Genomic DNA, 25,631 nt, shown 5'->3' on the forward strand with positions numbered 1-25,631 from the left:
GCAGAATGAGAATGTGTTTACTTGTGTTTCCCTGCAATTCTATATTTTTCTCTAGCATTACTGTACAATACTAACCCAGTATCCTTTGAATTCTCTGTATTTTTTCCTTTGTATTCTTGAATGTTCTTGCTTCTTAGAAGCAACAGCTTAGCATCTGGCAGTCTTTTCTTCTATTTGAGCTCTCCTAGTGTGAGAAATAGAAGGTCAGTCATAGTTGGATAAGACTCTGTGCTTTCATCTTCTGTTCAAGAAGAACATCCTGTTTTGCTTTGAGTTTGGCAGCAACACAAGGAATGATCCCATCTTTGAACAATAAAGATGGCTACTATAGTTCACCCATCACAGCTTTTTTTGTTTAATTTTGTCATTATTAAATCAGAAAATATTTAAGGTCACTAACCTTCACACTGGCACTGAATGGCACTGAAACTTCAAGAACACAAAAATAAAGATCTGCATTTCACTTTTTGCAAGAGGCTTATTTAAAGACTTAACGTGCATTTAATATTATGTTGCTTTCTCAAATGCATCACATTAAAAGTATTTTTAGTTTGATGTTGATACCAAGGAAATTTAAATAAAGTATATATATATATATTAAGAGTTTCAATTCAGTCACTACTTGATTTTACATAAGACCAGTTGTTGTTAGTAGATGCATTAGCACTATTCTTGTCAGAATCCGATGGATTGCAGGACTCAAGTTTATCATGTCCTCCCAGTAGGCCTGATTCAGCAGACGGTTGCCTGTCGCCCACACGCTCCAGCAGCCATAATGGAGAGAAAGACTGGGAGAATGGTTCCACCACATCCTCACTAACATCTAACACAGAATACACAGGTTAAAATATTAAAATGTTTCACAATATTTATCGGCTGCAGCTCTACCTCCAGTCCACCAGAGGGAGCCTGTATATTAGGTCTGAGCAATACTATCTACATCTAAGCTTTGAACATACTGAACATAATTAAATGTAATGTATAAAACATGCTCAGAACTTCAGGTGACAGCTCCCTCTAGAGGACTGGAGGGTGAAAAGCAGACTCCAAAAGTGCAATATATTTTATATTATGATATGACCTTACATAATACCACGTCTGTTTCTTTGCCCCAGGTCCTAAATTATATAAGGAACCCAGTGCAAAGTCAAATAAGCATATAATTCAGAATGCTTTGGCACATTGCTGTTTGGCTGGCAAAGTCAATGAGGGACAGAAAAACAAGATTTTGGAAGTAAGCATGTCCATTTTGCAATTACTACTACTATTGTTGTTTTAATTTTAATATTTAATAATATAGCTATTAAATGCAATGAATACATTATATTTTATTTAGTGAATTTTAATTTAATTGTGCATTTAATATTTTGTTGCTTTCTGAAACGCAACACATTAAAACTTATTTTATTTTTGGTGTTCCATTTGGTACTGATAACTTAAATAAAAAATTTAAATTTAAATAAAATATTTAAATTACATTTTATTTTAAAAAGCGTGTCATGATTAGGAGTTTTTTTTTTAATGTAGAAATTAAATGTTTTTATTTTTTCCACATTAAATTTATATTATACATTTTATTCATTATATTTATTTGTTTTCTCAAGGAAATGGAGAAATCAGGGGCCAACAACTTCCTGATCCTGTTCCGGGATTCTGGCTGCCAGTTCCGCTCTCTCTACATGTACTGCCCCGACACAGAGGAGATCAACAAGTTGGCCGGCATCGGTCCTAAAACCATCTCGCGCAAGATGATCGTCGGCCTCTACAAGTACAACTCAGACAGGAAGCAGTTCAGCCAAATTCCAGCCAAGACCATGTCGGCAAGCGTCGACGCCATCACGATCCACAGCCACCTGTGGCAGACCAAAAAACCAGGAACGCCGAAGAAAGTAGCGGCCGTGAAGTCCTAGTGTTTCTAAACGCCGGACGTACACAATCTCAATGCACTTGTTTGTACATAATCGAATCCTACAATACTTTTTACACTCTTCTGTCAGCTGTCGTTCGGACACACAAGATTGCGAAAACTATGCACAACTGGAATGTAAAACTCTATGGGGTGGACACCCAAGACTGTGTGATTCAAGTTGTTTTACTGCACCGCATAAATGTTGTTTTTATTTAAATGTGCCAAAAAAAAAAAAGGGGAAAATAATGAAAAGTTGTCATGGATGACCTGTTATTTTAATTTGGTACACTAAAGCACTGAATGTTCTTAGTTTGTACAGAAATCTTGCACATATGTTGACGCGTGGCCTTATGTTGTTTTTTGTCTATATTTTAATTATGTTTTTATTTGATTTATTTTTTACGACTGTCCTGATATGATTGTATGGCTGCTTATGGAAAGGTTCTCACATGCATAGCTTGTGATTCTAACAGTTTAGTACTGCAAGGTAGTCCTGTCATATCTAGTATACACTAACCAGTGTGCTAATGTGCAGCGAGTGGGTTAGTTTGCAGGCCGAACCCACTTTTGATGGGTTTTAACATTATCTAATGGCATTGATTCACAGCAGGATTGTGAATTCATTTCATTCCGTTCCTGTAGGTGTTTTTGCTTTTTATATACATGTGTGTGTATATATATATATATATTGTTTTTTTTTTGGACCGACTGATGGAAATGTTCAGCATAATGATTTAATCAATATTTATCTTTCATGAAAGGTCTTAAATAAGACTAGGTGTTAGAAAACCAAACCTTTCTATTATATTGTTGGTGCGATTCAAAAAAAAATCTGGTGGATTATCTTTGACTGAATTGTTTGAACGATATTTCTATGGATGAAGATGAATAACATCATGTGCTGGAGTAATAATCATTTTCAAAATACTTTTGTACTGTTATGTATGCTTGTGGTGACTGCTCTGAAGTATTTCCCTGTCCCGGGTCACGCAAAAGTATTAAAAGCAGTTTGCCAAATGATATATTTTACCGGATTATTGGAGCCATTTCCGTTTTTTGCGACTGAGGGCTAAATCGTTTGATTGGTAAATTATTTTAAATAATAAAAATCATTTTTTGACTTGTTTGTAAGGGGTTAAGACATGCCGCGTTTTGTTTGCCTGAAGTCTGAGTGGCATTTTAAGATGTTACGGATCTCAGTCTGTTAGCATTCCCACTTAAGAAGTGATCATATTAGCGAAAATATGAAATTTCGTTGGCAAAACAGGTCCATTGGTAACAGTGTAGTGATGAAGACGTCAACCAAGCAGCTTTTTGTTGGTCAAAGCACTCAATATGGGTGAATCCGTTGCGAAATCTGCATGGGAAAATCCTTCGCCCTCAAGCGAAATTCCCAGTATTGAAATGACTCAATTTCGCCAGCAAAAATTTGCCAAACTATGGTAGCTAAATGTCACCACACCTTTAATAATTTTAAAGGGTTAGTTCACCCAAAAATGAAAATTCTGTTATCAATTACTCATCCTCATGTCGTTTCAAACCCATAAGACCTTCGTTCATCTTCGGAACACAAATTAAGATATTTTTGATGGAATCTGAGAGCTGTCTGACCCTGCATAGACAGCAACGCAACTGAAATGTTCCCAAGTCCAGAAACGTAGCAAGAAGATCTGTAAAATAATCCATGTGACATCAGTGGTTCATCCGCAATTATACGAAGCTACGAGAATACTTTTTGTGTGCAAAAGAAAAAAAAACCCGACTTTATTCAACAATTCGTCTCCTCCGCATCACCTTGTAGCGCCATTTTGGAGAGTATCAGCTGATGTAAACAGCGTATGCTGTTCTGTGCCAGCTACGTTACACGGATACGCTGTTTCCGTTCAGATCAAATCACAGCAACGTAGGAAACAGATCTGGCGTGACGCAGCTGACACAGAACAGCATAAATTGTTTACGTCCAGCGGATATTCTCCAAAATGTCACCAGGGTGATGCGCAGGTGACGAATTGTTAAATAAAGTCGTTTTTTTTTTCTTTTGTGCACAAAAAGTATTCTCGTTGCTTCGTAAAATTACGGTTGAACCCCTGATGTCACATGGATTATTTTACAGATCTTCTTGCTACGTTTCTGGACTTGGGAACATTTCAGTTGCGTTGCTGTTTATGCAGGGTCAGACAGCTCTCAGATTCCATCAAAAATATGTTAATTTGTGTTCCGAAGATGAACGAAGGTCTTATGGGTTTGAAACGACATGAGGGTGAGTAATTAATGACAGAATTTTCATTTTTGGGTGAACTATCCCTTTAGGCAGAATGTGGCTGTAGAAGGGTAGAGGCTTTGTTGCCTGATGAAAAAACGGCCTTCCTTTTGTGCCCTTTATTTCAGTAGGGATTGTAAAAAAATTCTCGAAACATAAACTTGCACACCTGTTCTCCCATTCAAACATTTCTTGAGTAGTTTGAGTGATGTGTCAGTGTTTGGAATGGAAATATGTGCACAGCCCTGAATACACAGTGGCTGACATCTTATATCCATTAGAATGGTACAAGCCACAAACGAGGGTTATTTAACTGTAAATGAGCACAATAGAAAACTGTAGTGTGTGTTCTCTAATCTCTCTAGCACGTCTTTCTCTTTTATTTTCTTTCAGGCGCTGTGCTGTCATATTGTTCAAGTAACATGTTTGATTTCAATTGCATTTAATAAATTTCGCATGGCCTCATGTGCAGCCTGCTGATTATTGTTTGACATTCCTGAATTTCCCTGATAGCACAAGTACATCACGGAGACGTCTATTTGACTTTTGCATTTACATCTGTAAGATGTATTTTTTTAGAGTGTTTGCTCATCTGCAATACGTCTATAGGACGTTTCCTATCAGATGTCGAATAGACGATCAGAAAATGTCTTTAAGATGTTTATGATTTCGAATGTATGTAAACCTGACATCTATCAGATGTTTGTACACAGCAGATGCTTCCAGATGAAGCGATCTTTAACAGACATCTTGCAGATGTACGTGTGCTATCTGGGTTGTCGTGAAATTGCATCAAAATATGCAACATACTAAAAATGTTGTAGTTACTAGAAATACTGCATACTTCAGTAGAAGTATGAGTGCTAGAATAATAACGTTGAATAATATTTTAATAATTTAAGAGGATTTCTAGTATTCAAAAGTGCAAATTAAAGAATCATTCTTGAATATTCATGTCCATATGTCCTGTCAAGAGAAAAAATTAAAAAAATAAATAAATAAAATCTCCTGCAGGTCCATAAACACACTGTTGACGAAATCTAAGGTGTTTGGAGGCAACGTGAATTTTAGAAGATTTCTTGAATTTTCCATCAACACTGTTAAACCATCAATAATTCATAACTTACAAATAACGAATATTTCATACTAAAATGGTTTAATTTGAGTTCGTATATCATTTTCATGATATGTTCAGGCTCTAAAGCCTTAATGAAAGCGACCATGGATAATTTACCTCAGATCTTGAAAATAACTTAAAGGAAACAAAAACGTTCAAACTTTGAACTCTGTGTGAGCAGCGTATTCCATGACAGACTGTATCAGTCACTGAGTATGTATTTTGAATCATGCTCAAATCGTTTAATCATTAATAATTTGATTGTGTACTTACATATTTCGTTGCCGTGCGTTTGCAGCATAGGTTTGCAGAGAGAACCCCACGCATATGCCCTTCTGATTGGCTGTAATTTATCAATTCGATTATTAATATATTTTATAAATTTATATTTAAAAAAATAGATAATTTAAATTCATATTTTTATTTTTATTTATTTACTTATTTTTAATTTTACATTTACATTTAAATTCTGCCATTCGAAGACACAACTAAATACAAAAATAAAATCAAAGGTAAAAAGTTTAAAATAAAATAATGTAAAGAAGTACACAGATCATCTTCAATAATACAACATCTGATATTTTACAAGCATGAAGCAGCTGACAGGCGATTCACGACCGGAAGGTGACGTCACACGCTATCGCTCAGGTGAGGGTTGGGTTACGCGCACGCACTCAGGACCTTTTACTACTCTCGAAGCGACATGCTGTCTGAATACACGAGAGACATTTATTCAGCCATTCAAGAGCGTTTCTGACATCTCTGGTGAGTTGATTTATGTTTTTGGGCGAGTTGCAATAATATTTGTTTAGCCTAATTTAGTAGAATGAAAGACTTAAATACTTAATTAGATGCTAGTCTTTTCTGTAAATGTGTGTTAGCGTGTTTGTTCAGGGTTTACTGTGAATCCCTGTGTATGTATCGATCAAGAAAATAATGAATTTAAGAAGAAACGACAACGAAATAGATGCCTAATACACAATATATATTATATTTCCACATTTAAAACGGCTCCAAAAGTATTGGAGACTTAAAAACGTATTTGGACACTTAAAAATGTCCAAATGTCATTACATTTGATACAAAATATCAGACCAAGTTGCATTAATTTTGAAGCACAATAGCATAAACATGAGTCTGAAGCATTTTTAATGATAAGACAATGTATGGGTTGTTCAGAATGAGGATGAAAAGTATTAACTTTGTGGTTGTCAGATGATGCTGTTCATAGTTAATGTGATGAAATTCATCTTTGGTTACTTTAGTAAGAGACCTGTGAGGACTTGAGATGCACTGACTTCATATACACTAAAAATCACCAGTTGATTAAATGTAATTGCAAAAATATCTCAGAAAAGTGACTCAGAAAACATTTGTGTGATATTTTGTTGTCTAATGCGTTGAAATAGACACATTTTAAGCAGGGCCACTGTAATGTGAGACATATCACACTTAAAACAGTGAGATAAACTCAACAGCTTCTCAAGTCGTGCTCAGACTTGCCTGAACGCTAGAAGGGAATGCTGCTTTTTCACGCCCGTCTGTTTACCCAAGTCTTCATGTGGTGCACTTACTCACTTCCCTGCACTTTCACCCTGAATACACTTTTTTTGTTACTGTCTTGATTTGCAAAATATATGATATAGTAGTGCTACGATTGTTTTTTTGTTGTTGTTGTTTTACAAAGAGCTTTAAGCTTTAACTGATGAATGCCACCTCCAGCATTCACAATAATAAAGCATATTTGTTTCAGCGAACTGAGTGAACAAAGGCCTAACCCCATGAACTGGGTGTGTTTTCCAACGTAAAATTGTTTCGCAATAACAGTGACACATGGAGTGTCATTGGAAAGCTGCAGGTTAATGAATCACTGAGTGTTATTTCAACCTGAACCACTTGAATACTAAGGAACCATTATCTTAAAGGTCAATTAAGAAGGCCTATATTTATACTCCGAGCTGGAATTACCAGTTGTGCAAATTAGCAGTATGACATAACAGATATTAAACTGATTTTCTAGATTTAACCTTTGTAATTAGCATGCAGTGTCATGAGGGTCTACAGATATGCTGTCATTGATATAATTTCCTGTTTCCTGTTTTTTTTTCTTTGTGCATGTTTGTACCACATGACTTTGAATTTGAAAAAATAAAAATAAGATAATAAATTAAATTTCAGATATTTAAAACATTTTATAATAATAATAATAATAAAATATGTCAGACTGCTTTGGGTTTCCTTTTCAAGAATTGCATTAATTTAATGAGGCCTTTTTTGCTTCATTATGATATCAGGGCAACTGTGTCACCCTGACAGTTTTTACTTCATTTCCCCAAAAATATTACAGATATTTTTAATTCATTTCTTCATCAATCTTAGAAGAGCTGCATTTAGGTAATTTTATTTACAAATTGAATTAAAATTTTATGATTTAATTAATTTAAAATAATTTTTATAATTTTTTAAAATGATAAATTACTAATAAAAAAAATTAGTGCCTCGATTTATTATTTCAAACCTTTTTAAAAATTATTATCATTATTATTAGTAGTTTATAGTTAATGCTACAGATATATATATATATATATATACAGTGGGTACGGAAAGTATTCAGACCCCCTTAAATTTTTCACTCTTTGTTATATTGCAGCCATTTGCTAAAATCATTTAAGTTAATTTTTTTTCCTCATTAATGTACACACAGCACACCATATTGACAGAAAAACACTGAAAAAGAGTGAAAAATTTAAGGGGGTCTGAATACTTTCCGTACCCACTGTATATATATATATATAAGTTAGGTAGCAATAATTAAATATTTGAATAAATAAATAAGTACCTTAATTATTATTATTATTATTATTATAAGTAGTAGTATTATTATTTTACAGTTAGTGCTAGTTTATATATATGAGTGTATCAGTTGGATGGCAATATTTAAGGTACTGTATGCACAAATTGCATTTTTAATAAATTTTTCAGTAAAATAAAACAATGGAATAAAGTGCTTTAATTTATTATTTTAAAACATTTTTTTAAATATTAATTAATTGTTTTTATTTATTATTAATATTTTACAGTTAGACTGTTAACATTTTAGTTTAATTTTAATTTTAATTTTTTTAATAACTAATAGTTTTATGATCATTGTTATAAAAAAATACAGTTAATGCTACATACGGTTATATATCAGTTGGCAAGTATGCAAATCTTGTATAAGTTTGATAAGTTTGAAACTGTTCAAGTCTACCAGCCCCGTGAGAAAGTGAACAGTTGGGAGAGGCTCGTGTGATAAGTCCTTACTCGGCAATGATTCGATTGATGAACATGAGCAACAGCAGTTAACTGAATGATTCATTTGATTCATCCTCTAGGCCTGTACTTGACTAACTAGTAAAACTGTTTTGATTAGGCAAAGTAAAATAAAATAATGCTCACTTATTTTGCTGCACAAGCAAGCACTCACTATTTTACTTGCCATTTTCTTCTATTTCACGTGCTGTTTTACAGTTTTAGGTTATTATATCTTGATCTTGAACTTTTGGATGTTGCTCAACCGAACATACAGTCAAGAGCGTCTCCTCTGAATGTAAACATTTCAAACATGTCAAACGCTTAGGAATTATCACACACGGCCTCACGCGAACATGCTGCTCGTTTTCACCCTCAGGCATCAACAAATTCAGGTATCGTTGCACAACAGTCCACACATGTCTCAGCCTGCCTCCTTATTTAAGTCCTCGCACACGTCCTGGACAAACTGAGTGCGACCATGACCTGTGTTTCTTGTTTTCAACGTTTGGAGAGCACAAATTGCTGTGATCAGTCAGCATGTGTTTTGGTGCAACAACAATGAGTCACTGTTGAATTCCTGGTGGTAAAAAACAGGATTGCGAGTACTGTGTAGGTAAAGCAGCTTTGAGTTGAGCTTTTTACTGAGGGATGAGTTTAAGCGGAGGGTTTAGTTTTCTATTGTCACGCTCCATTCGAAGTCTACGGTTCAGTGCAGTTCATGCAGGAACAGGCCTTCAGGTGAATCTTCATGTTTGAGAAGTGGAATGAAATGAATGTGTGCCTTTTGAAATAGATCTTAGTTTAGTGCTGTTTTTGTTCAACAGATGTAGACGGGACAGCAGACGAGTTTTATTTCCAGCCCTTCAGCATCCAGCATCATGGACTACCACCTTCAGCCACGAAAACACTCAAACGATAAACGTATATGTTGGATACGGACACCTACATAACCCAGCCTACTTTGGAAAACATGATTTAAAAGCTGATTTTCTTTATTGAAGTACACATTTTGTAGTTTTTGAGGAACAAAGCCATGTATTCTCCTCTGTGGTTCTTCATGGTCCTGCATGGCATCTTCCTGGCATGTGCCTACACTGGATGGAGCAATCTGAATAGTATCCCACGAAAAACCATTCAATATGAAGGTAAGATTAATCTTTGTTGAGTTTATAACCGTGTATAACTGTGAGCTAAATATTAGCATCTAGTTCAGTCTTCAACCATGTTACCTACGTTATTGTAAGAATGTATGTTAAAATAAATATTTAGCTTTATGGGAAATATGTAGTTTTCATATAACTGCTAGTTTATCAAGAATATTTGGTAACAAGCTAGTACCTTCTGAGTATTAGTTTAATTTGCAACCCTGTTACTTGCAACTTTCAGTATGAAGGTAAGATTCATCTTCATTGAGTTATAACTATGTACAACTATGAGCTAAGTATTATCACCGTACGTCTATTCAAACACAATGAACAAGGTGTTTTTTTTGATGATGTTATATAAACTATTATCTAACATTAAAGTTTCTTAACATTAAAAAAATAGCTACTTTCAACACGTGAGATGTCTGTACATCCCCTTATTAGGTTGATTTTGACATGAAACCTCTGAGGTGTTGAACTTTTTGACTTGTTTCTAACAGTTAAAATAGTAATATGATAATGTAAATCACAATTTAGACAATCTATCAAAATTATTTTTAATTTGATGTTGTAATAACTTAATGACCTTTAACTTAAAATAACTTAAAAAAATTCAAAAGATATTTAAACATTTCTGACATTTTGTGAGCAAGTTGCAACCCTTTTTACCACATGATTTTCCCCTTTTACCAAAAATATAAAATTCCTTAACATTTTGACATCCAAGAAATAACATCACTTTCTACACCATGATAGGCAGTTAATTTAAATATGTAGTGTTGAGTTCATCCAGTCCAGTCTTCAACCCTATTACCTAAGTTATTGTAAGAATAAATGATCAAACAAATATTTTGCTTTATGAAAAATATTTAGTTTTCATGTAACTGCTAGTTTATCAAGACTATTTGGTACTACACTACTTAATTTGCAACCCTGTTACTTGCAAGACATTCTAGCATTATTTATTTATTGTGTGTTTGTTTGTATAAACGTATTGCTAGAAAAAAAAAACACAAATATTTGATTATTTTGATTATTTTTTTTTTTTACATGTCCCAAATTTTGGTAACAGGGTTGAGAATTTTCAATCCCCATAGAAAATGAATGGAAATAAAACTACTCGCATATTGTTTACAAATATATTTAATATTTACTTTGACCTCCTGAAGTTGATGATCAAACATCTTCCAGTGATTAAACACCTCCTTTCATTGCCTTTTTTTTAATTTTTATAAAGTTTAACTCTATTTGAACCCTGATCATTGAACATCTCCACCCTGAGAGCAAATGAACAATTTCAATTGTTACAATGTAATTCTTAGTTATATTGCTTCAATGACAAATAGATAAGGCATTGTTATTCATTGTGCATGTATGTTTTTGTTCTTAGATAACCATGTGATCACGTTTAAAGAGGAAGGTGTTTGGAATTACTCCACAATGCTGATTAGGGAGGATCTGGGTTTGCTGGTGTTGGGGGCGAGAGAGGCCATCTACGCCCTTGACATAAACGATATCTCTGTTGCCAAGTCGAAGGTGCTGGTTTGGTTTCCTTTCCTTTATCTCTTGCCAACAATACAACAGAATTCTTTGACCCTGTTTCAAAACGGCACGTATGTATAGTCTGTATTGATTTTTCTCCACCCATCAGGTGCCTTGGAAAGTTACAGAGGAGAAACAAAAGGAGTGCACCTCTAAAGGAAAACATCCTGACGTGAGTAAACATCTCTGTAACTCCCACACATGCTCACTAACACATCAACATATGCAAGCACTCTGAACAAGGGAAACAATTTGATCCATCTGATTGATTATCTTTTCAGATCGACTGTCGTAACTATGTACGGATGCTGCATCAAATGAACGACAGCTTGATGTACGTGTGCGGGACAAACGCCTTTAGCCCAACCTGTGATTACATAGTAATTGACATAGTAAGTTTTAATTGAATAATTAAAAATAATAAATATGTATATTTTTGTTGTGAAAGAATATTAAAATATAAAGACAACAAAATTAAATGATTGTTTCCAAAATCTAAAAAAAATCACTGTTTGCATCTCGTACTCTTATCACTTTCTTCCTGGTATGTATGAGATTAGGTTTCATGTGATCCATCGGGTGCTAGCGTCATACTGTTAAAAAAAACAAAAAACACCTTGTTCATTGTGTTTGAATAGACGTACGGTGACGGGCGGCTGAAACTGGAGGGAAATCAGGAAGACGGGAGGGGGAAATGTCCTTTTGATCCTTTCCAGAGATCCTCTTCCGTCATGGTTGGTATGTATGTCTTTCTTGCAGATTCAGGATAGTTTAAATGGATTGTGGTGGAAAAATTATATATATAATTTATTATTTTATTATGTTTTGTTTTGTTCTTTTGTTTTGTTTTGTCAGATCAAGACCTGTATTCTGCCACATCCTTAAACTTTCTGGGTTCGGAGCCAGTCATTCTCCGCACCTCTCCCATTCCACTGCGGACAGTGTTTAAGAGCTCTTGGCTCAATGGTATGTCAGACATAATGACAAAACTTCATTAAGAAAACAAAGACTAATTACAGGCTTTAATTAGTACATTAGTAAAAGGCTTTGTGTTTAATCCTATTTTTTATTTAGTTGTAATAACAGAACATGTCATATCAATTATATAATTTGATTAACAATTAAGTTTAAAGATTATTTGGACCTTTTTAGTAAAAAAAAAAATTAGTCCAAAAGTGGTAACTTGTTCAAAACTTCAAAATGGCATTAACATAAGAAATCTGTCTCAGAATCAGTGTTATTTTATTATTATTTACATGCTGTTGCAGTATAATTGTTTTGAATGCTCTTTTTACATTTTTTGAATTATCTTTATCTTTATATTTTCCATTTTCATTTTAGTTAAGTTTGTTATTGTTGTATGCTTTTGTCAATTTGTTTCGATATAGCTGTTTCTATTTCAGCTTAAACTTATTTCAGTTAGTTGCCAAGGCTACATTTCCTTTTTTTTTTTTGCAAGTTTTTAGGTTTTTCATCTTCTAATTATTTCAGCTTTATTTTAATTGCCAAAACAATTTAGTTAGTTTCAGTTGCCAATATTTTAATTGTATCTACACCTCAATATCAACACTGCTCTGAACAAAGTGAAAGACACATTTTTCTACCCACTCAAGAGCCAAACTTCGTCTACATGGACGTGGTCCCAGAAAGCGAGGACAGTCCCGAGGGTGACGATGACAAGGTCTACATGTTCTTCAGTGAGAACGCTGTGGAGTACGACTTCTACAACAAGCTTGTGGTGTCACGTGTTGCTAGAGTCTGCAAGGTAACACTTCACTGATCCCTTTACCTTGGCATATTTAGCCCTGATCTTATAAAGACATTTCATTTTCCCCTGTTCTACAGGGTGACATGGGTGGTCAAAGGACCCTCCAGAGGAAATGGACCTCTTTCTTGAAGACTCGTCTGGACTGTTCTCTCCCTGAGCCCAGCCTGCCCTACATCATACAGGACGTCTTTCATGTTCGCCACAAGAAATGGAGGAAAAGTGTCTTTTACGCTGTCTTCACCTCTCAGTCGTAGGTTTTGTCCTTTTTTTCACACATTCTGTATCTGAATTCGCTCATTTGTTCAGTTATTCACTGTTTACCATATAGTTCACTAAATAGAGTAAAGGTGCGGTCACATTAGTGAAATTTCCACAAAGTTTTAACCAGGCAGCTTTTTGTTGGTCAAAGCTCAGAGTCTGTGAGAACAAGTTGAGCCCATTATGAAATCTGCATGGGAAATCTTGCACCTTTGCCTGATTCCTTTTGAAATGACTGTATTTCGCTCATGAAAAATTGCAGAACAAATGTAAATGTGACTGCACCTCAGAAATGACTGAAAATGAATGAATTTGGACCAGGGTTATTATAGTTAAATATAATTAATCATACAAAACATATTTTGTTACTTGAAATAAAATGATTATAAATATCAATTAATTAATTTATGTTAGTTGCCATAATATATAGAAAAACTATATATAAAAAAACCTAACAAAAACACAACTAAACCTTAAAATTAAAATATAAACACAAAAATACAAAAAAAAAAAAAACTATAAAAGTATCTCAGTGATACAAAAATAACACTGATTTATAAAGGCGGAACAGTCCTTTATAATTCCCACCTGACTGTTCACACTGCAACATATTTCCAGTTTTTAATCTAATTTCAAACCACATTTGAATTCAGTGTGAATTCTAAAAATTGGACTTAATGAGTTTTGTTGGTGTTGCAGATTGTGAAAAATCAGATTAAAATAAAAATAGTACAACACCTCATCCGCTCTTCAGTGTATCAGTATAACTCACTGTAAAATAGCTGCAGTTTATGATATACTGCAGGTCTGACTATGTAAAGGATGTGAGTCACGTGTCATTTAGATCTGATGAATGGTTGGACTGATAATTAAAGGATTGTCTGCCTCTTTCCTCCAATTTAGTCACAGTTTTGGTATTGTATTTTTAGCCTATTAAAGATGATGATCTGTTTGTGTATGCAGGAGCTCAACAGATCTGTCTTCGGCAGTATGTGCGTACAATGTGACCGATATCAGCGAGGTGTTCTCACGTGGCAAATTTAAGACGGAGGTGAATGTGGAAATGTCTGATGTGAAGTGGGTCATGTACAACGGAGAGCTTCCTGTCCCTCGACCAGGAGCTGTAAGTGGTTGTTAGTGGTCTTACGTAGTCTTATAGGGGATTCATGCAATTTTGTTATTTGTTAAATTGTACTGTGGAGAGCGTCAAAGAATACTGATAAAATCCAAAAAACATGGGTTTCATGGAATATTTTAATGTAATCTGATGGTACAAAACAAACAAATAAATATTTAAGCCTATATATATATATATATATATATAACAAATTTTTAGCATAACATGTCTGTAATAGTCGGTTTATAACAAGACTCGTAATATTTACAGTGTTCTGAATTAAAAGAACATAGCAGACCAGTTGCAGCTATTGTCTGAAACATGTAAATGTTTAATGCGTGTTCATTTTATTACACGAACGCGTTGCGAGGCAAACATGTAGTTAAGCAAAGCGGCTTGATGTTGATGCTGGTTGACGTATGCACTCCTCTAAAAGAACAGCGCGCGATGCTTGAACTGCCGCCTCGCGACCAATCGCTTCTCCACTCGCAGCTGTCGAGGCAACACTGTTTCCGGGCAGAGGAACATTACAGGAGCAAAACAAGCGCACTTCTGTCACCCTCTCATCTCAGCGGGTTACTGCCCTCATGATGTATGTGCCACATGCAAGCTGCTTATAGAAGCTGCAGCAAAGCCCGCTAAAAACAACCAAAGTTGTAATTAAATCGTGTTAAATATATTTTGAACAGATTGAAGAGAGCTTTGGTTTAATTTGAATTGTATTTCCTTATAACTGAGAATGAAGAAAATTGTTTGAAACCTTACAATGGGGCTAAAAGGCTCAGTAAAAAAAAAACTTGTTTAATTTTATTATATTAATACAGCAATATAGTTTTTGTGGAAATGGTTAAAAATAAAATATAAAGCCTCTCTCAGTGTGCATATTATTCTGCTCATGGTCAATGAACAGTGTACATCTTTGGAGCTACATTGTTGAAAATATTTTATTCAGCAAGGATGCATTAAATTGATCAAAAGTGACAGTAAATATATTTATATTGTTACAAAAGACTTATTAAAAATAAATGCTAAAAATTAAGCTTTGATTTAAATAGTAACAGGGTTGCAAATTAAACTACTTGTAGTTTAAAAAATGATATCACAAATTCTGTCAGTTACATGAAAACCAAATATTTTTCATAAAGCAAAATATTTGTTTTGTGTGTGTGTATATATATATATATAATTTTTTTCTGAAAAGTCTATCTTATTTTGATCTGCTGATGCTCATCTTCGCAGTGTATCAACAACGCAGCAAAAAGTGCAGGAATAATGCGGTCGCTGGACCTCCCTGATAAAACCCTACAGTTCATCCGAGACCATCCCCTCATGGACGACGCCGTCCGTCCAATCACAGGCAAGCCCCTGCTGCTCAAGAGAGGCCCGCTGTTGACCCGGCTCGTTGTAGACGATGTATCTGCATCGGACGGACAGTCCTATCCTGTGGTGTTTGTCGGCACAGGTGCGATTCCTATTCGCCTCTAGGGCAGAGCAGCTCTTTACTGTCGGTTAGAGGGTGTGTGTGTAAACAGTTGTTCACAGGAATGTTAATCGTACATTGGACTGAGCTGTTTAAATTACAACCTATTGAATTTTTTGGTTTTTACGTTAAATAATGTTGAAAGTCTGGATATAGAATGATGTTTTTGTAATGCAAGTCAATTGTTTTCTGTTTTCCATCAGAAAACGGTTATGTGCAGAAAGCAGTGAACTATGATGGAGAAATGCACATTATTGAAGAAGTAAAACTGTTTCAGAACGCTGATCCAATTGACGTCCTAAGACTTCACCAGAATCAGGTACGCAGAACTGGGACTGGGTATAGATTTAGATTTAATTACTTTCAAATTCACAGGCCCTCGATTTGAATTTGATTCATTTTGGTATAATTAAGTTGTAAAATAAGAGATTCTCTCTCTGTTACTGCTATATATACATATTTGCTGATTCAGTTATATTCAAATTCGCAGGCTCTCGGTTTGATTCTATTCCGACTCATTTGGGTTTATTCAGTTCTAATGTTCATTTTGCTTATAGATGAAAGATTCTCTGCTAATGCTCTATAGATTTGCTGAATCAGTTATATTTAGATGCACATACTCTCAATTTGATTTGATTCTGATTCATTTGGGTATAATTAAATTGTAATGTCTATTTTGCTTACATAGAGATTCTCTCTCTGTTAATGCTGTATTTGCAGATTTGTATATAGATTATATTCAGATTCACAGGCTCTCGATTTGATTGTGATAAATTTGGTGTTATTCACTTATGTCTATATTCTTTGTATGAACGATTCTCTCTAATAATGCTGTATATATTTGCTGATCCGATTATATTCAGATTCACAAGCTTTTCATTCTGATTAATTTGGGTATAATTCAGTTCTAATATCCATTTTGCTTACATATGAAAGGAATTTTCTCTCTGCTAACACTGTTTATTATAAAGGGCACTGATTCAAAATTCATAATTTTGAACTATTATTTAAAAGAACTGGCTCGTAATATGAATAATTTATTTCGGGAAATGGGCTACACTGATTGTGCTGTTTCTGATTCACTAAAAATAAATGGTCAGTTGTTAATGAGTTGTTAAACTACATGGTCATGTTTGTTTTTGTGTCCTTAAAGACACTTATACTCATGTTTATTTGAATAAAAGCATAATCAGAAAAATAAAATAAAAAGCATAATTTTCACATAATAACGGTTATATAATAACTCTAACTGGCAATTGTTAAAAAGACAAAGTGGAGGAATATTTTGTTGCATGTTTATCATGAAAAAAATGCATGAATCAGCATGAGTTGTTTGTTTTGTCCAGTTGTATGCAGGCTCTGCGTCTGGGGTTGTTCAGATGCCCGTCAGCAGCTGCAGTCGTTATTTTTCCTGTGTGGACTGTGTGCTGGCTAGAGACCCTTACTGTGCCTGGGACGCCACAGTGCAACGGTGCTCTAGAGTACCCACATCACCTGAGAATGCAAAAAGGTAAAGCACTAAAGCGCTCACACACAAGTACAACCCCATATCAAGGAAAAATTGCCCAACATTTTTTTATTTATTTATGTATATATATATATATATATATATATATATATATACCCTCGTGTCATTCCAAACCAACATGACTTGATTTTCGGAACACCGGAGGAGATATTAACAATTTAAAATGTAAAAACTTTGCTTGTATTTTCATATTTTTTGGAGCCGAGGGTTAGTAAACTATTTATTTAACCGTTTTGCATTTCTAAAATCTACTGGACTTTATGTAAGTGTGTATAAACAACATATGCTAACAGTAGGGCTGTACGATATTGAAGAAAAATGCAATATGCGATACCTTGTTAAAAAATGCGATATTCGATATGCGATACGATATTGCTTAAAGTGTGTCAGTTGATTCAAACAAGGGTTCGATGCCTTGCTCAAGGGCACCTCAGTCGTGGTATTGAAGGTGGGAGAGAGCGCTGTACATTCACTCCCCCCACCTACAATCCCTGCCGGTACGAGACTCGAACCCGCAACCTTTGGGTTACGAGTCCGACTCTCTAACCATTAGGCCACGACTTACCCGTGTGTGCGTGCGCTTTGCACGTGTGCGGCAGAACTGAAGAGACGCTGTGCGAGATGCGGCTTGTGCGCGCGCTTCAGGTGTGAGTCAGACAGCAAGATGAGACGGCAAAGAGTTGTTTTCTGCAACTTATTGCACTTAACTCTTTTTAACGTCAAGCAATTCCCTGCTATATGCGTCGAACTAAAACTTTGACCTTTTGCAACATTTTTATTTAAGTAGCCTATTATTTAAATGATTCCGATATTGCACACCCTTGCGATATGCATATTGCAGTATTTGCATTTGCGATATTTCGATATATCGTGCAGCCCTAGCTAACAGTTAACATTTTTGCATTTCAGCAATCTGATACAAAGTCTAAAGGACGGGGATGCCACTCGATGCACAACAACAGGTATTTATCAACTTTTTTCTGATTCAATATTAAAGGAATGGTTCACTCAAAAATGAAAATTTGCGTCAAATGTACTCCCCCTCAGGCCATCCAAGGGTTTGTTTCTTCATTGGAACAGATTTGGAGAAATGTAGCATTACATCACTTGCTCAGCAATGGATTCTCTGCAGTGAATGGATGCCGTCAGAACGAGAGTCCAAACAACATGATAAAAACATCACAATAATCCACAAGTAATCCACACAAATCCAGACCATCAGTTCACATTGTGTGTTTGTAAGAAACAAATCAATCATTAAGGCATTTTAACTTTAAAACCGTTGCTTCTGGCCATAATAAAAGGCCGTAATCCATAATAACACTTCCTGCAGTGAAAAAGTCCATCTCTTGTTGTCCTCTCACATCAAAATCATATTTTGTTCAGAGCTGTTTTGGACTATTTTTGCTTGTAAATGGTGCTTGATCTGTGCATATTTCTCTCCTGATTCAGCCTACGTGACTTTTTCACTGTAGAAAGGAATATTATGGATAGAGGATTCGTATTTTTGCTGGAAACGGCGGTTTAAAGTTAAAAGCATCTTCATGATGGATTTGTTACAAACACGCAGCTTTTCACTTCAAAAGTTGTTAATTGATGGATTGGAGTGGTGTGGATTACTTGTGGATTATTGTGATGTTTTTATCAACTGTTTGGACTCTCATTCTGACGGCACCCGTTCACTGCAGAGGATCCATTGGTGAGCAAGTAATGTAATGCTGAATTTCTCCAAATCTGTTCAGATGAAGAAACAAACTAATCTTTAATGGCCTGAGAGTGAGTACATTTTTAGCATTTTTCATTCTGGTGTGAACTATTCCCTTTTAAAATCAGGGCTCTATTTAACATGTTTTTCACTTTTTCAGCTCCCGTGGAACCAAAGATCCGCACCCTGGTGCTGGGAAACAACATTAGGTTGCTGTGTCATCCAGACTCTAACTTGGCCCAGGTCATCTGGAACTTTGCTGGAAAGCCACTCCCCTACTCAAACAGGAAGTATACTATTTATAATGAAGGCATCCTTGTCTACAACGCTTCTGCCGCTGATGCTGGACGCTACACCTGCACGTCAGTTGAGCGGGCGAAAGGAAGAGACTACACCCAAACGCTGGCCATTTATGACTTGCGTGAACAATCAGCAGCAGTTGTGACAGATAAGATTAAGACCACATTGGGAATCCTTTCTGAAAGCTATACAACATCATCAGGTTTGCATAAACCCGAAGAGCCTCCATCACATTCAAAAAATCTGAGCAGTGAGAGCAAATGGATAGTAATGCAAGTGGCGTTGGCTGTGCTGTCTGTTATGATGGCATGTCTGCTGATCTGGAACCTGTACATGGGCCACATCTCTCCGTTTATGTGCTGTGGGAGACAATCAATCAAAAGCCCCAGGAATCTTCCAGAAAGGGAATACATGCACACAGGAAATGATGCTGTGGACAGTAAACAGCAAATGGTCAGGCTGTGTGTCACAACGAACAGTGGTCTAGAAGCCACTAACTTCCACAGGAATATCACCAATGGGGATACACCAACGGACATTTGTATTTTTAAGTACATTACAGACGAGTCTGAGATTTAAGATTTTTATTTTTTTTTTACATTATGATTTTGTATATTTTTATACCTATTTATTTTTATTAATAATAAAATAAAATAAAAAAACTTTTTTTTTTTGCAAAATTAGTTTAAAATGCAATGCAAGTAGAATTAAAACTAATTGAAATTCAAAGGAATTTATACATTAAGTAGAAAAGCAAGGTTTGTCAAGACAACCTGTGAATGTTCTCTTAACATAGCTTTTTTAGAAAATGTAGATACATCTGCTGCCCTATCAAGAAAAAACTAAGGTAAACATCCTACCAATTAGTAGCTGCATCCAAAATCACATACTGAGTAGCTATTACATTTGTTAGGGAAGCTCTTTGCGACATTCACTCTCTCAGTAGAGTACAGAGCATGCAAGTCAGTATTTTTTGGTGCCATGACCCGGCGTTGTACTCAAGTACACATTTCTTAACTACGTCTATTCTCTCTCTGTTTCACCTCAATTAATACTATGACTTTGGACATACTATTAATTTTGCCTACTAAAATATATTTAGAAAGTATGCATATTCAGAAGCAAGGAGCAACTAAAATGTAAGCAACTTCCATCTGAAAAGGAATGTTTTTATTGAAATAAACTTCGTTAGAGAGCCAGTCTGGTCACATTTTAGATACAGGATTGTTAAATACTTTGGCTACACAAGGCCAGTCATGGAACATTTCAAAATCAGCCTCCTTTGGCTCGGTGGAGGGAGATCTTAAACGAAAACTAATAAAGATCAAGTCACATGTTCATATTGAGTGCCTCCTGCCAACCACATTTGTAAACACAATACGAAGCACAATGATTACTGAAATGATACAAGGATTAAATGCAAAGTAATACATATTTAGAAGCCATTATTAATAACAGCACAGGATGTAGCCACATCCACCAATAGAGTTGTAGCACTTGAGGGAAACTTGAAAGCTATTGGTTCACACATGCTTAATTTGCATGAAGAATTAAGGCGGTCTTCATTTCGAAGATGTGAAAAGCTTTAAACAGAAAAGAAAGCAGGCACAAGATGTGTTTGCAAGAAACATTCTCAGTCATAGATCTTTAAAAAAATCTGCAACGCTGTGTTGAGGTTTAAAAAGGGTGTGTCATATGCAAATCATACCATTTACAAAGACATCTAATTCATGCTTGTGGATCTTGAAAGTCTGAACGAATAATTAACCACAGTTTGAAATGAATTGCAGAAGCACTGATGTGGACATTTCTTGAGGTAAATAGAAAAGCTGCCATGATTTTGAAAAAAGTTTTGACATGCTTTTTCCTCTAAAAAAAAATCACTTTCCCTAAAACGGTAATGTGATTGTACGGAATACAGTCATATACAGTATATGCATATGTATTCTACATGATTCAGTGATTTGATATGCAACTATTCTGATTTCATTCTCAAGCAAGTCAATGGAATAAGAAAAGTCAAGGCTCAGATGAACTGAGATGAATTCATCAACTTAACAGTGTCCTTTTTTTGCTATTTTTATACTAATGGTCCACCGTTTTCCTGTCAGTTTGAGAGTAATATGTGTTGAGAGTCTTTAAAGGAGCAGTTTGCTTATTTGGCTTGGTTATTTAACCTCCTGGGTGGCGATTTGTGGTTTGACACATTTTTGATCATCATTCACATTAAAGTGTTCAAAATATTAACTTGAACAAACTATTTAGGTTTATACACATTTTTTAAGGAGTGATTTAACATTAGATCTTTTTGCTATATATATGTATAAAAAAATTTTTTTTAAACATTGTACAAATGCAAAGCAACTATTCACAAGTCCGCGATCTGTTTTCTCGGCACAAAATAAAGGGTAACGTCCCACTGCAAACTGCCCCTTTAATGTTAAGACAACCAGTGGTACTCTTTCAGAAAAAGTATCACCAGGGTCCGCTCTCTGGGTAATTGGGCACAGCGGCTGGATACTGGGGCAGGCTGGGGCCGGTTTCAGAGATGGCGTTGAATCCAGCTTCCCTCACAGGGCCACTTTTCCAAGCGCCCGTGCTCCATTCTTCCTGTGCCTGCTGAAAACTGCCTCCTCCACCGCGATACAGTCGATGAACCTATTAGGGGACAGGAGTGATGTCACACATTGCTCTTTCATTTTGATTTAAGGGTTTATTCATTAAGGGTCGTGTGTATATGCAAATCATACCTTGATGAGAATGAACACCATTAGAACTGTATCTATGGTAAAGAGCAGAGTAGAGATGAGCATGAATATAGCCGAGGCTACATTCGTGCCGAAAAACATCACTGTGGCAATCCAGCCACTGCGAAAAGAGAAAAATATGGAAGTATTAAAATACCCACACAAAGACTGAATTTATTGAGTTAAGCTCAATCAACAGAAAGAAGTCAGTAAGATTTTTTATGTGGTTATTTGATCAGAAAAGAAAAACTACGCCAGAGCGCGTACACACCTCACGCACCGGATGCCGTGCGCGCACTCAAAGCAGTTGGACATATTGGTGTATTAGAGGTAAAATATGATATAAATACTGTTCGGTTTCTGGCACAAACCGATCGTTTAGTGTCTTAGGACATCAATGTGTCGTCACGAGTCGCAGGGTTTAATTTGGATTTGTCTGAGCATGTTTTTTTTACTTTCATAGATTTTGTTACCATTGCCATGCATTATACGACTGATAGACTGCAACGGTGTGCTATGTGGTATTCTCAAATTCAAGGCGACGGACCAAAATCTAGTCACCATACAGACAAAAAGTTCACTTCAAAAATGAAAAAAGGATGAGTTTTGCTGTAAAAACGGCGCAAACGGAAAGAATAAGGGCAATCTAATCTATAATATCTTGTTCCAAACCTGTATGAGTTTCTTTTTTCTGTTGAGCACAAAGAAGATATTTTGAAGAATGCTGGTAACCAAACGGTTGCTGGTAGCCATTGACTTCCATAGTATTTTTTCCATATTTATCCCTGTACAGCGTGTGACCCCCTTTAAACCTGTTCTTGCAAACAACGTTAATATTCTCTTAACAGTCAATGTTAACGTAAATTAACAGCGTGCCACACTGCATGGCAAAATAAATACTTCTTTTCAAGAGGTGAAATGAAATGTCAATCACCAAACCGCCAGTAGCAAATGACATTTTTGGGTGGCACCTGGGGAAGCCAATCAGATGTCCCTCCACCAATGCTCATATTAAATATTGAATATCTTAACATTTGAATGTTACTCACCAAGCACCCCAACCTGATATTCCAAGACTCTGGATGAAGGCAAGAACACATTGCAGAAAGAAAATGAAGAAGAATGCCATGAAGTTGAAGGAACTATCAGCCCTAAAAAAGACAAAACGGGTTAAAGTGAAAAATTAAAACCTCAGCTCTATTTGTCCTTTCCCAAAATGGGTTCCTTACCGGAAGGCTTTATAGAGTGGCCTGAACCAGCAGGTGTAGCTACATGGGCTGAAAACCAGCAGCCAGAGGAGCGCAAACCCAAAGTTGTCCACTTTGCCCCCGCCGGCCCACCAGGCTATGCAGGCCACCACATTAACACATAGTGTGATACAGTACACTGAAAAATAGAAATGTCAGTCATTAGATGCTTCAGTTAAAGTTAGGAATTTCAGCTTTGGTAAATCTGAAACCAAACTATTCCCAGTAGAGTTTACATTTCTTTACTCACACATCCAAAGATTGTAAACACGACGCACAAGCTGCTGGTAGGGTTGTGGAATTTCCTCAGCCACGTTCTGGTAAAAACATGGCTTTATGCGCATAAACTTTGGCAGAGGGGGGAAGTTGTTTGCTCGATCTGTCGGGCAAAAATGGAAAGGAATCATTTTTAACCCCAGCAATAACAATAAACAATTTTCCATTGAAAAAAGCAACTGAAAACAGTGAGATTCATAAATTTTATATGCCAACCACACCTGATTTACCTGTCATTCTCGATTTTGAGAAAGTGTTTAATGTTTATGTTTCTGGTGGTAGTGAACTTTTCTCTCTCTGAACTGATGAATTGAAGTTTTAAGTGCTAAAAGAAATACAAATATCGTAAAAACAGGCAAACATTCTTAAAATTAGATTTTAAAAAAATAATCAGGCTTTTGCCTTTAAGTTGTGATCACATTAATATGAAACATAACTGTTGAACACTGCAAGCAACATTAGATCATAACAGTTGTCTCTAAATAACATAGATGCATATTTTGTATTTAATATGTGTTCTTATTGTTTATAACAGTTCCATATGAAAGATATTTCACTGTATTAATGATATTTGAAAACATAATACGGCTAACCATGTCAAACAAAACTGCAGTAGAAAAGCAATGGTCAAACTATACAACGTCTACGCAAATTAGACAAATTAATTCATGTGCTTAAAAGAAAAAGGACTGCTTTAATAATACAATAAAACCTCAGGCTCATATTCTTAATCATACGATACCTGTGCACCGCTAAATAGTTTGATGGGGAAGTGTCTGCGGCCCGCTTTGAATTCTGGCAATCCCGTGGCGGACTAGCGTTCTGGTGCATTATGGGAATTGTAGTTCTAATGAGGCCTGTTTTGCACGTAGCGGACGGAAGTTGTAACTTAAAGACTACAAGCCCCATTCCGAGATGATCAAAGGTGTGGTCAGTTTCCCTGCCTTGTGGCAATGTATGAATATGACCCCTTTATGTTATTTTTGGCAGAAGCTTGTAAATATTTTCGTACTTTGGAATTAAGGATCATTCACGGTCTTATGCGGAATTACTGACGTTTGCTGTTAAAATATAAATCTTGAATGTGTCAAGACTCTCAAAACCCACCTCAGAATCAGGAATTATTTAAGTTTTATTTAGGAAAAAACGCATTTCAATTCATAAAAATGATTTTCACTCATCAGAAACCCTCTACACCGAATTACCAAAACAAACCACAATAGTATCCAGCTGCAGACCCGCAGCACCTAGTTTCAGAACCGCAACCGCAGAACCGGAAGTGAGGGGCGGAGCTTACATTTTTTAATAGAGTAGAATATTCATACCTCCACAGACACCTGCATGTTGAAGTGGATTTGAAGATGACCATTAATTTGACCAGTTTGGCTGGATAATAAACGTCTTCAAAACTTCACCACAAGGCCCATTTACAGCATGCATCCGAAAATTAATCGAAACATCCACAGAAAAAAAAGTTATATAACGTTACTATAAAGTATGAAAACAAATTCAAGTTTCAATATAAGATAATAAAGCCAAGCACACATTAAGTACTTAGCAGATAAATGCTTAACGTAATATATACGATAATTATTAAACGTATGATAGCAAAAACATTAGACTACTCACCATGCTCTCTCGTTGTCAATAACTCCGCCCCTCACTTCCGGTTCTTTACGGAATACTCACCGTGCTCTCTCGTTGTCAATAACTCCGCCCCTCACTTCCGGTTCTGTGGCTGCGGTTCTGAAACTGCTGGTGCTGCGGTTCTGCAGCTGGATAACTTTGTAACTTATTATTTTTATTTGACCAATCCTACTCGAGAATCACACTCACTGTCCAATCACAGGTTTTGACCGCTACGTGTTGCGAGGCAGAATCAAGCGTGACAGCCAATAACGTGACTCTTCGTTGATGTGACGTGGCGCGCCGCTGGCC

General features: G+C 35.8%; 3 protein-coding genes across 10 annotated transcripts in view; 2 read left to right on the top strand and 1 right to left on the bottom strand.

Moving 5' to 3' along the window:
- The window catches only part of LOC107719545 (calmodulin-regulated spectrin-associated protein 2-like), a 38,293-nt gene extending 36,091 nt beyond the window's left edge, over positions 1-2,202 (top strand). For 2 of the 5 annotated variants that reach the window (XM_016526977.1, XM_016526980.1), the window contains 3 exons: positions 723-841; positions 1,116-1,234; positions 1,605-2,202. In XM_016526977.1, the coding sequence (XP_016382463.1) occupies positions 723-841; positions 1,116-1,234; positions 1,605-1,910 (544 nt within the window). In that variant the 3' untranslated portion in view covers positions 1,911-2,202. Of the gene's footprint in view, positions 1-137; positions 204-722; positions 842-1,115; positions 1,235-1,604 lie in introns of all 5 variants that reach the window. The other 3 variants (XM_016526978.1, XM_016526979.1, XM_016526976.1) reach the window with 2 other exon arrangements.
- A 3,709-nt stretch (positions 2,203-5,911) lies between these two features.
- Positions 5,912-20,035, top strand: LOC107719548 (semaphorin-4E-like). 3 transcript variants are annotated; one of them, XM_016526981.1, is made up of 15 exons: positions 5,912-6,051; positions 9,405-9,725; positions 11,116-11,261; positions 11,377-11,439; positions 11,549-11,659; positions 11,906-12,005; positions 12,123-12,233; positions 12,881-13,032; positions 13,113-13,285; positions 14,257-14,416; positions 15,650-15,872; positions 16,094-16,209; positions 17,237-17,400; positions 18,328-18,380; positions 19,284-20,035. In XM_016526981.1, exons 2-15 carry the CDS (start codon positions 9,614-9,616, stop codon positions 20,000-20,002), a joined length of 2,403 nt encoding a protein of 800 aa, XP_016382467.1. In that variant the 5' UTR covers positions 5,912-6,051; positions 9,405-9,613; the 3' UTR covers positions 20,003-20,035. The 3 variants fall into 3 exon arrangements, with proteins under 3 accessions (XP_016382467.1, XP_016382469.1, XP_016382470.1); XM_016526983.1 differs by having other exon boundaries at positions 11,549-11,647; XM_016526984.1 differs by lacking the exons at positions 5,912-6,051; positions 9,405-9,725 and having other exon boundaries at positions 10,966-11,261.
- Positions 20,036-20,072: 37 nt separating this feature from the next.
- LOC107719549 (secretory carrier-associated membrane protein 4-like) lies at positions 20,073-24,518 on the bottom strand. 2 transcript variants are annotated; one of them, XM_016526985.1, is made up of 7 exons: positions 24,436-24,518; positions 23,924-24,018; positions 23,668-23,796; positions 23,400-23,556; positions 23,220-23,321; positions 22,174-22,291; positions 20,073-22,081 (listed from the first exon to the last, which is right to left on the bottom strand). In XM_016526985.1, exons 2-7 carry the CDS (start codon positions 23,928-23,930, stop codon positions 21,899-21,901), a joined length of 696 nt encoding a protein of 231 aa, XP_016382471.1. In that variant the 5' UTR covers positions 23,931-24,018; positions 24,436-24,518; the 3' UTR covers positions 20,073-21,898. The 2 variants fall into 2 exon arrangements, with proteins under 2 accessions (XP_016382471.1, XP_016382472.1); XM_016526986.1 differs by lacking the exon at positions 24,436-24,518 and adding an exon at positions 24,287-24,395.
- Positions 24,519-25,631: the final 1,113 nt, after the last annotated feature.

The sequence above is a fragment of the Sinocyclocheilus rhinocerous genome, unplaced genomic scaffold (genome assembly GCF_001515625.1).
Source record: "Sinocyclocheilus rhinocerous isolate Xijiao unplaced genomic scaffold, SAMN03320098_v1.1 scaffold1294, whole genome shotgun sequence".
NCBI lineage: Eukaryota > Metazoa > Chordata > Actinopteri > Cypriniformes > Cyprinidae > Sinocyclocheilus > Sinocyclocheilus rhinocerous.